General features: G+C 33.1%; 2 protein-coding genes and 1 long non-coding RNA gene across 3 annotated transcripts in view; 2 read left to right on the top strand and 1 right to left on the bottom strand.

Moving 5' to 3' along the window:
* Window positions 1-101, bottom strand: part of LOC105127037 (RNA-binding CRS1 / YhbY (CRM) domain protein) — a 3,408-nt gene extending 3,307 nt beyond the window's left edge. The window contains exon 1 of the mRNA XM_011028132.1: window positions 3-101. The gene's annotated coding sequence lies outside the window, so the exon portion shown is untranslated. The remainder of the gene's footprint in view (window positions 1-2) is intronic.
* Window positions 102-1,489: 1,388 nt separating this feature from the next.
* Window positions 1,490-5,492, top strand: LOC105127036 (protein FAR1-RELATED SEQUENCE 12-like). The gene is made up of 3 exons (XM_011028131.1): window positions 1,490-1,604; window positions 3,978-4,537; window positions 4,957-5,492. Coding segments are annotated over exons 1-3 (756 nt in total). The 5' UTR covers window positions 1,490-1,603; the 3' UTR covers window positions 5,152-5,492.
* Window positions 5,493-6,000: 508 nt separating this feature from the next.
* LOC105127035 (uncharacterized) lies at window positions 6,001-8,471 on the top strand. Its single transcript, XR_842528.1, has 4 exons — window positions 6,001-6,102; window positions 6,254-6,825; window positions 7,512-7,668; window positions 7,744-8,471. It is a non-coding gene; the product is annotated as an uncharacterized LOC105127035 (long non-coding RNA).
* Window positions 8,472-11,806: the final 3,335 nt, after the last annotated feature.

Below are 11,806 nucleotides of genomic sequence, written 5' to 3'. Positions count from 1 at the left end.
AGAGAGACCGAAAGGGCTAAGAGGAGAAACTCCATGACTGAGTGAGTTCACTCAACTGGACCTGGTCTGAGCCTGTCCGGTTAAAAAGGCTCTCAGGGCCGTTCTTCAGTGCACGCGATATTGCGTTTTAAGCCTAAAAGCATAAAAGAAATGATATTTTTTTAAAAAGGAAATTTGAAACGCAGCTAACTACACATACATACATCACGTGATTAGTTTTTAAAAATATATAAAAAAAATTTAAAATAAAAGGATTTAATTTTTTAAAAACACAATAGCATTGCAAAAATAAACATTATCTTAATACCTATTTGCTATTGTATTTTTATATTTTGAGTGCACTTTAATAGTATATTTTTTTAAAAGAAACATTAAAGTAATATTTTCTTTATGTTTTATGATAATTTTGATGGGTTAATATTAAAAAAATAAAAAAATAATTTTTTAAATAAGAAAAAAATACTTTTAAAAAGTATTATAAACTACAATAGTAAAAATTGAGAGTTGAGATTAGTGTTACTTAGGGGAGAAATTATATAACTAACTAAATTTTTTCTAAGGAGCTAATCAATTTCAAGTTTCAAAATTTATCTTAATTATGTTTTTATCACATAACAATATACATGGATGGTTGTTTTAGTTAAAAGTTAACGCATTATTTTGGTATTTCATTTTAAAAATTTAAGATAGTTTAAATTAAAAGATGAAAATAAAAATAATTGAATTATCAATATGTAATTACATATTAAAATAAAAACATGATAATAAAATATAATATTTCTTTTAAAGTTTAATTTTTCTCAAGTAAAATTTCTTATAAAATAATAATTATTAAATTTGATGATTTGATAAAATTTCATTTAGTTTCATTATTGTTTTTGGATTTTAATATTACTGATTTTATGGAGTTTTTTAAAACATTTTTAGAGTTTTTAAAGATAAAATAAAGTGCTAATAATATACTATGTAGGTTAGGAGTGATTTAAAAAACTTATTTTATGCCATTTATGATTTTTGGATGATAAAGAGGAAAATGATGAAAAAAAAGATTAATTTATTTTTAAAATTTTAACACTTTCATTTTTTTTTTTAGCAGAGGCGAGGTGAAATTTACATATTGGTATTGAAGATATATAGTAATATTAATATGAATTAAAAATATCTGTTATTGAAAATATAAATATTAATGAATTAAAACTTAGCTATAAATAAAATTCTTGTGTTTTTAATTTATTGAAGGAAAATTTATTTAACACAAAACTATAAAATAAGGTACCTTCGGGTGGTACAATTACAAATATCCTTAGTATGGTACTGAATTGAAATATGTTTAATAGATGAGAGACTAAAAGGAGTTTGAAGGCTTAGCGGTGATCTTACGTGTGGAAGTACATCCAGCTTGCCACGTGTTTACCTACTACTTGTTACAAATAGGAAACTTTGACTTCTTCTTTCTGTCAACTCCAATCAATGTTTGCCACCTCACTCTCACCTCGCGTCCCCATTCTTATTATCCTGAAGTCGCACTTTTCTCTCTCCGTCTCTCTGCTCTGTGTGGCTTGCAGGAAGTTTAGCGCTGAATCGATCACTACAAGCCTTTTCAAGTAAGCAAAAATTATTTTCAAAGTTTCGATCTTTTATTTACTTTCTTGAAAATTAGACTTTGACTTTTTTTATTAATTTTAAAATTGGATTATGAGTTATATAAATCGAGGAGTGATATATAATGGGATTTGAGTATGGATTATGGAATTAAGGGCTGTGTAGACTGTGGGAAATCAAGGAAAGTGATAAAGTTTGAGTCTTTATGATGAAAGTTTAGATTTTTTGTCATAAAGGGTTGATTTTAGTTCTGGCAATGTTTTATTTGGTTTATTGTGATATTGATAGCTATTAGAATTGTGGGTTTAGGGTTTTAATGTGTTTGAATATGGGGTTTCTTTGGCTGCTGAGAAATTGTGTGGACAAAGGAGAAACACTTTTTATGTAATGAGAAAAGTTCATCAGTTACCAGAAGTTAGAGACTAGTTTTGAATGATTGAATTTTAGTGTTGTTATGTGTGTTTTCATGTTCCCTCTTGTTTTTCTGTGGAAAGTTTGAATTTCAGTTTTTCCGGTTTTCAACCTGATTGTCTAGTTATGCTTACCTTGTGAAGAAACATTGTGCATATGTATCAAAAGTTGTGGAGGATACCAAGAGCAGAACGAAGATAGATCAATTTCCAGACAACAATTTCATTTTAAACCTTTTTCATAAAGATTGAGAAATAACTAATTGACAAATACGGGTGCCAACTAACTCTATAAATGGTTAGAGTCTAGTGAGCTGTGTAGTAGGTTTGAATTGAATCTTAAGTTCTATTTGTCATACACTTGAGACCGAATCTTTAGTTGTACTATAGACCTTCACTAATTGAATTATGTGGAGTGTTGACCTTAGTTGTGATGATTGATTCATATGGATAGCATGTGTATACTCTATGATGGATACTTTGCGATTTTAATACATGCATAGTTGTGGTACGTAGTCTAGGTGAGTTTTCTTTGCAAATAGAGCTGGATCAATTCATTGCGTGTAAAGACTCAAAGTTTTTATGAACTAGTCTTACAATGAATTGATTCTGGTTGCTACTTTTACTCCTTTCGTAGCTTATTCTTAGTTAATCAGAATTTGCTTGTTTATGTTAAATTTTATTGGAATTTCATCTAAAACTGGTTGCTTTGTTTTTCTAAGGCTAAACAAACTTAGCTTTTGTTTTTAAATCTTTAGTTCTTTGTAGTGTGTAACGATGCTTAGCTCTTCTTTCTAAAACAGTGGTTTCCTTTTATAGCAATGACTCTGTAGATTGATTTAGAAAACTAGGAACTGCATAATGATATGGTTATTGTACATGCACAATGCCTTTTGTGGCTGCCTTAGCCCCACCACTGCTTTTGGAAATGAGTTAGTTTCATTAGTTCCAATGTCGTTTGTTTTACCTTATCTCTCCAACCATAATCTTTGAACATATTGTTTGGAGTCCCTCTTGCAAGTACAACAAAAGAGACCCTTTTTGTGAGAGAGATGCAATGAGTAACAAAAATGTGGTTAATGATATGATAATACATATGCTATTGCAGACAATTAGAAACCTATTTTTTTCCCCAATAGTAGTAGGGAGAGCCAAGGCGGTTTTAAAACCCATTTGTGCACATATATTAGTCCATAATTATATAGCTGTTCATTTTCCCAAGCCATTTGTTTTCTTGTGACTCGAAGACTGCATAGGCAAAAATAATAGTTTAGGAAAGAAGAGCTATGCAAAGTTATGATTGTGAAGCAGTGAGACCTAAGTTTGTTTAGTTTTATAAGAACTAGAGGTACTAATTTATAGACAAAATTTCAATAAAATGTAACTATACTTACCATATTCTAACTAAATTAACTAAGAATATGCTGTAGAAAATAGACATTAATGAACAAAATTGATTCTTTATAAGATCATTTGATAACCATTTACCTGAAAACACAGCCCATCTCTCTCTTTTCAAAGAAAAGCACATATACACCAGGTAATGGCATGCATGCATGTGTTACAACTGGAAAAGGTTCCGCAGCATTTATGCCTGACTAAATCAGAATGGCCAAGGCAAACACTTATCAGCCAAAGGCCATGTGGGTTATGTTATGAGGAATGATTGCTAGGCTTTGTTGTTTTATGCCATTTGTGCAATCCTTTTGTTTACCAAGCTGAGAGAAATGCAAGAGTTTTAAGATTTAGTTCTTCCATGGTTATTCTGAAATAAAAGAAATCCGGTTAAAGTTTGATGCCCTGTTATGTAGCCTCATTGAATAACCAGTTCTTTAAGAACATTATGGCTAAAGACTGAACCCTCAACCTTTTCTTCTGTCTTCAAAGATATTTATCCCATGTCTTCTCTGATAAGACGTCATGTGGGCTTGGAAGTCATTGAAACAATTGATGTTGTTTCTACAGTGGACTTCATCGTTGATGGTGATGCTAATGGTGATGTACCGGGAAATGCAGTTGTGGACGTTGCTAGGGCTGGTGATGAAAATGAGATTTTTGAAAATTCTGCTGAAGAAGAATTTGAACAGTATGAAGATCGTAAAATGGATAAAGAGACTTTGGATATAGATAAAATAACAGATGGAGCTCCAGCTATGTCAATGATTACTGCAGATGAGCCATTCTTGGGACAGGAGTTTGATTCTGAAGCAGCTGCGCATGCTTTTTACAATGCTTATGCTACACGCATAGGATTTGTCATCCGTGTAAGCAAACTTTCTCGATCAAGACGTGATGGATCTGCTATTGGTCGGGCACTTGTTTGCAATAAAGAGGGCTTCAGAATGCCTGACAAGCGTGAAAAGATTGTTAGACAAAGAGCGGAAACAAGGGTTGGCTGCAGGGCAATGATTTTGGTGAGAAAAATAAGTTCTGGTAAATGGGTCGTTACAAAGTTTGTGAAGGATCATACTCATACCTTGACCCCTGGCAAAGGTCGAAGGGATTGCATTTATGAACAATATCCGGTTAGTTCTTGTGTTCCTATCGGTAAACTACTATTAGTATTCATGGTTTGAGCTTTGACATCATAAATTATTAAATTCTAAGAGTCACATTGGCCAAGTTAATCACTGGGGTCCCAAAGTTTTGTAATGAGGTCCATAAGGATTAAATTAATATCATCTCAGGAACTTAAAGAACCTATAAACCTATATTTTTGCTTTCTTTTGATCCAAAGAACAGGCAACTAAGAGGTATGCATTCTTTTCAAATGCTATTGAACTTAGGATGCAATATATTCACGCTAACAAACTGTGCTTGTGCACATGTCAAAGGCAGAAAAATCTCTATGATGCACTTGCAAGAGTCTTCCTGTAATTTATTTTTGGCTTGATTTTGCACGGCAACATGCATTTTAATGCTTTTTTTTTCGTTTCTTTTGCAGAATGAACACGACAAGATTAGGGAACTATCACAGCAGCTGGCCATAGAGAAAAAGAGATCCGCGACCTATAAAAGGCATCTGGAATTAATTTTTGAGCACATTGAGGAACATAACGAGAGTCTATCAAAGAAGATCCAACATATTGTAGATAGTGTTAGGGACATGGAAAACAAAGAGCAGCTTAGTCAGACATAGTTCCAGCATTATTTTTACCGTAGTACAAAGTCCAGAATTGGTGTACAAAATGCTGTTGGGTGTAAAGCATACATAGATATCAGAAGCTGACCTTGCTCTAGTGTTGAGTTTCAGGTGTCTAGCTATCTTGTACAGTCTATAAAAGGCATTGGCATTGCCATAGATAGCTGAAAATTAATTCTTGTTTATTTTATGGGGAAGCCCGTTTCGAGGCTGGTGTGTTCTGTATATAGCATATAAATGAATTTTTATTTTTTGTTGATTATTATGATCATTAAATCCATTTTATTGATTTTGGCTGGGTCATTAGGAAAAGCCGGATCAATATTTTTTTATTGAAACATCCTTGTTTTTTTTTTTTTTTAAATCCTTAGTTTTGAACTGGGTTTGATTGAGTTAACTAGATCTTTAGCAACTTGTGGAGTTATTTGATTTCGGCCAGTCAATATTAAAATTAGTTCAAAGTAAAAAACCTAAAACCCCCCAAAAAAATATAAAAGGTAGAAACAATAATTTAGTCTTTATAAATTCAGCAAATTTCACTTCAACTTCAGTTTTAATTTTACAATACTAACTTTATAGCAATTAAAAAGTTCTAATGTGATCCTTGTCCATTGAATAGCTAAAAACATCGAAAGCAATTGTCCATTCTTTTTCACCATTTTCTTCTTTAGAATTAATTTGGGTTAAATCCGGGTTGATAAACCCGCGACGCTGGCGGATCTGATAACCATGATCTATTTAACAGTCGAGGGGCATGCTGGCAGGTTTCGAGAATCATAGTTAACATTGGGAAATTCCAAACTGCAGGGATTGATGTGGAACATTTCTAGATATATAAGGGCTAAAGTATAGTTAACGCAATAAGAAACAACAATCCCTACTGTCTGTCTTCCTTGCAGTAACTGACCGTTAACCTCAGCTTCCAGCTCCCAGGCTCAGCCGCCACAGGTAAAGCTCCAAACTTTGCAATTACTTTTAACAATTCTCCACTCTTTCTCTCTCTCACACACAAATTCTGTATATGCACATAACCCTTCACATTAATTGTTTGTTAAGGCAATACATAGCATAAAGTTTGATCTTTTTATTAAATTCACAGGTTCCATTTTGATATTTTGTTCTAAAAATGAAGAGAATGACAGAACTATGATTTGAAGGTTCCGCAAACAAGATAGGAGTTGGGGTTGTTGCATTAGATGGTACAAATTTGTCAAATCCAAGACATACTTATATAACCCCACCTGGTCAAGGTTTTTTGCCAAGAGCACAGCCCAACATCATTTGCAACATGTTTTACCACTTGTAAAATCTGCTTTAGAGACTGCGGGAATTACCTCAGATGAAATTGACTGTCTTTGTTACACTAAAGGTCCTGGTATGGGAGCACCTTTACAAGTGTCTGCTGTCGTTGTTAGAGTTCTTTCACAGTTATGGAAGAAACCAATTGTTGCAGTTAATCATTGTGTTGCACATATTGAGATGGGTAGGATTGTTACTGGGGCGGATGATCCTGTTGTTTTGTACGTCAGTGGTGAAGTTATTGCTTATAGTGAAGGACGGTATCGGATTTTTGGTGAGACTATTGATATTGCTGTTGGGAATTTTTTGGACCGGTTCGCTAGAGTCCTGCAGCTGTCTAATGATCCAGCTCCTGGATATAACATTGAGCAGGTATTTTGATATTAGTGAGTTCTTTGAGGTTTCTGTTACCTTAAGTCTTGCTTTGCTTTATTTATTTGGATTCTGTTTGCTATTGATCCTTATGTGCGTTGAAACTGATAAAAACTTAACCATGTTTGGGTTTTCGAGTTTAGTGTTTAATTGAAGTCTTTCATTTTTTTTCGTCAACTGATATTCTCATTCTTGTACTGAAAAAAAAATTCCATCTTCAATCCATCCCACGCTTGCGATTTTGAACCTTGGTTGTGAATGCATAGATAACAGGAAAACTCGTCAGCTCAACTGTGTTTTAGTTATGTTTCTTGAATTCAAGCTTGATTGTCATATTGCACTCTTTGGTAGCCTTTTCATGCTCTAATAATATGAAGCAATTAAAACATTATCAAGAGGATCCTGAGGTTATTGGATTCATCTTCTATGGTTTTATGTTTCAAACAATCAAATCCTGTCATTTTAATTTCTATTTTATTGGCTTATTATTCTTTCTTCTTCCACTGTTATTCTCACTTCTCAGTGAAGGTTTTTGGAAGATTCATATCTCAACATTATCAGTTATGGCTTTGGATGCCTGTGTGAACCTAAGGTTCTTAATACTAATGAACTACTTTCCATGCTCAAAACTTGAATTATGTCCCAAAGTGTGTCAATATTCACTTCCATAATGTTGTCATAACCAGCTTGCTAAGAAAGGAGAGCAATTTATAGACATTCCTTATGTTGTCAAAGGGATGGATGGTTTCTTTTAGTGGAATATTGAGCTTTATCGAAGCCACTACAGAGGAGAAGCTTAAAAATAATGAGTGCACTCCTGCAGACTTGTGCTATTCCCTCCAGGTAAACTACGTTTTCTTCTTCGCTACTAGTTGCCTAAGTACACAAATCTTGTCTTAATGTATTTGTTGTTAATAGGAGAAATCACTTGTGGTAGCTTTAGAATACTCAGAGGAGATAAAACATACGATTTTATTACAAAATAAGTTTACAAATTACAAAACTCACAATCTTAATACACACTCACTTTTCCCTCCTGTGTTTTTGAGATTATGTATTGAGATTGCGAGTTTTATAATTTGTAAATTGTTTTATAATAAAACCGTAAATTTTATCTCCTCTTCGTATTCTAAAACCACATCCAGTGATTTCTTCCACCAACCAAAAGCCAGGATTTTAGTTCAAGACTTGCTATCCCAGATCCATCATGCGGAACCTAGCTCCAGGTTTAAAGAAAGTTGGGGCAGCTGCATTTGGATTGGTGAAAGACAAGTCTCATGCAGCACTTGGATGAGTGAAAGACAAGTTTCATGCAGCACTGGATGGGTGAAACATGGAATCCATTGGCTGATTAAACTAGTGAAAGAGGTTTATAACAAAGTCAAGGGATTTTTCAGTGCTGCCAAAGAAGCAGGGAGGAAGAAGGCCAAACAGTTGAACCTCAATATCCTTTCGGTAAATGAAGGGCTTCTCGACAAGGTTTTTGAGCGGCTGATCATTTCAATAGTTTATGCGCTCGAGTTCGTCGTTGTATTCAATATCGTTTCGCGTATCTGGAAATTCACGAGAAACCCTTGATGGGTTTGGATAGCTGAACTTCCAAGAATTTCCTTTCATGGAGGATGAAAGCCAGCCACCTTTTTATTTCTGCTGTTTAATTTTTCTTTAAATAGCTGTGTTTTGATGACCAATAAATGCCTTTTGCTCTCGGGGGATCGCCAGTGATTCTACTAAAGCCTGTTTTATTTCTGCTGTTTCGCGTCTCTGGAAACAAACACTCTCGTCTGACCGTCCGTCCAGACAATTTACACAAATGAGCCATCTCCGGCTATGCATTTGCTGTTCTTGTCAAAACACATTGAGAAGGTGCCTGCCAATGAAGAATATTTCTAGTACTAAATCCAAGCTCAATGCCACCCGCCAACATGATTCTTAATTTCCAATTGAACCAGCTAATTCGATTTAGATTTTAGAACATTTACTCATTAAATACCTAAATTAAAAAAAAAAAAAGGTGCAAGCCCAGATGGCCTTGGGGCTTTTTATTTTTATTTTTAAAAGAGTTGGAAGACATTCTTTTTTTTTAAAAAAAAAATAGATGATGCATTTACTCGAATTTGGATATTATAATGACTAAAAAATTAAAAGACTATTTTTTAGCATAATAATCTATTTTTTTTTATTTATTTTCATCTAAAACTACATTAAAAAATCTTTAGAACATAAAAAAATTATTTATCAACCCAAAAAAAATTTAAAAATACAAAATCAAACCGATGAAATTTATTCTTTCTCGATCATAATCTATTTTTTTAGAATAGTTCAAAAACATATATGTGTGTGTGTGTGTATTTGGGATGTGGTCAGTTGCATGTTCTTTTCACTGTAATCTCGTTATATTTTCTCTTGTATTTGGTAACTGAAAAATAAATAAATTAGTTTTTTGAACTAAAACTAAAATTTTAAAAACTATAAAGAACAAGGAAAAAAAGTTGAAAGAAAATGGATGGACTAAAAACTATTTTTTTCACGTGAAATTGAGATTGTTCATGGAATTTTTCTTTATTTTACATTTTGAAACCCTGTTGTTAGAATCTTTCTTTCCTTAAAATTTTTTAGAAATTGGTAACACAAGCTACAATTGAAAAAAAAAATAAATGATGACAGAGTTTGAAAAAAGACTTATGAGTTATTATGAATTTTTTAGTGAAATGCTTAGACCTTTCACCCATGTATATTTTGTATTGTAATTGCAATGTAACGAGACAACTGAAAGCAAATTAACACACTGGTTCTTGTTTTTGAAATTTCATATTTATTTTGACAATTCAAAAGCTAATTAAAATGAGACCAAGGTGAAGTCTTCTCTGCTGGGTTGATAATTACTTGGAGAAATTCTGTCTAAAATTCACCCTTTTTTTCCTCTCTACATATCCACTTGGATGAAGATTAATGTGTATATTGGGCTTATGAGTTTTCTCTATAGATTTAAAGCACTTAGTAAGTTTACTCGTACCATGCACCTTATCAAGAAATTTCAAAGGGGAAAGAGAACTTGGAACTTTGTTTTTTGTGACTGATTAAGGCCACCTTTTCGTATTTCAAGAGGACTCCCAAGTCCTGATTTAATACATCAATCCCTGTATAAATCTTCCATACGTACGTGAGTGATCTCCTGCCTGCCGAAAACCAAAATCTTAATTCAAGACTTATTGTCCCATCTCCTTCATGGGGATCATAGCTTCAGGCTTAAAGAAAGTAGGTGAAGCACTTGGATGGGTGTTAGACAAGTTTCTTGCAGCACTTGGATGGGTGAAAGACTAAGATTGGAGCTTTTCTCAGTTTCCTTTTTTCTAAGTTTCGTACAGCAGGAAAAGAAAATCCAGGAAAGCGGGATGCTCCACGTGATGCTGGCTCTTCTTCAGGAAAAGACGCTGGAAAAGAAAATCCAGGAAAGCGTGATGCTCCAGGTGATGGTGATGCTGAAAAAATGCTTCGTAGCCTACTTGATCATCTCTTGGAAGGAAAGTGTGAGGCTCCAGGGGACGCTGGTTCCTTCTCAGGAAAAGAGGCTGGAAATGAAAACGCAGGAAAGCGTGATGCCACAGGTGATGCTGATGCTGAAAAACTGCTTCGTAGCCTACTTGATCCTCTCCTCGCAATAAAATGTGTGGCTGCAGGTGATGTTGAACAACAGCTTCGTTGCCTCGGTGATCTTTTCTTGGCAGCGGTCCCTTCACAATTTGATGTTAAGGCCTCTTAAAGTGAATTTGTCGTACAAGAAGCTGCAATATAGCTTCTGTTTCAAGAATTTGGCTGTGGAGAATAACAGGGAAGCTGCTATGTATGTTGGCTTTTCTTGTTATGAAATCAATTTGTAGAAAGCTTTCAGCTTACTGTTTTGCTTATCTCTTCAGTTAATCTTTAAAATCCGATTAAATTCAATTATGCAAGAAAAATCCCAAATTCTCAACGTTAAAAGATCTCAAGCAACAACTAATTAACGATTGAACTAAACCAATCTAGTTAATTAAAATTAAAATCAAGTAAAATATTAATTTAACCTAACCAGAAAAAAAATTAAAAAATAACAACACGAAAATAAAATAAATTCCAAAACAATAAACTTTCAATATACTATGTTTCCTATATTATTTTTCCTACATAATTGAAAAGCATTGAAAAAAAAAACCCTCAACTTAATTGGCATCGTCTTCATTCCTTGTAAAATAACTACTACCAAGTGAATTAACTAAATAAAAATCATTATCTAAATGGTTAATGTTTCATTAATAAACCAATTAATTATTATTAAAAAAAAATAAGAACACCACCAAGACTCTTGAGAATACATTAATAACTAAATTAGTGGACATTTTTTATTAAGCTAAACTCGAAAATCCGAGTCACTAAATTGATATGATAAATTTTTAAACAGTTTAATAATAATAATAATTTAATAAAAAATGAAATAAATATATAACTAATGCAAGGTGATGGTTTTAGCGTTTGAGAGTGCAATTAATGAAATATATATAACTCAGGAGTTCATTTAACCAAAAAAACTTAAGAGTTCATTAAATCATGTATAAACATGACCTTAATTACTAGTTCATTTATTGAATTTTAACTTCTTTATTAATTAAATATTTTTCACCTGATTAATTTGATTTCTTTTTCCCCAGTAAAATGTTACAACATTAATTTGTGCATGGTGATAGCCCAAATTCATTAGATGGAAGACATCGTCCCACCTTAAACTCTTGCACTTTTAGGAGTTTTGTTCTTTAAAAGCTGTCCATGTAAGAGAGACAAAAGCAGCCCTCCAAGCTATTTTAGACTCTCGATTTCTTGCTGATATATATGGGATATTGGTATCATCAGAGGGACTAAATTGATTGAAAACAAAAGTTGGGTTTTGGCCACCATGCAAAACCCTTAGCCCTACGATCTCAATTTCTTTGTTTCACAACCATATTGT

Source organism: Populus euphratica, unplaced genomic scaffold (assembly GCF_000495115.2).
Source record: "Populus euphratica unplaced genomic scaffold, PopEup_1.0 scaffold50.1, whole genome shotgun sequence".
Lineage (NCBI taxonomy): Eukaryota > Viridiplantae > Streptophyta > Magnoliopsida > Malpighiales > Salicaceae > Populus > Populus euphratica.
The sequence above is the reverse complement of the archived record's forward strand: the minus strand, read 5'-3'. Positions and strand labels throughout refer to the sequence as shown.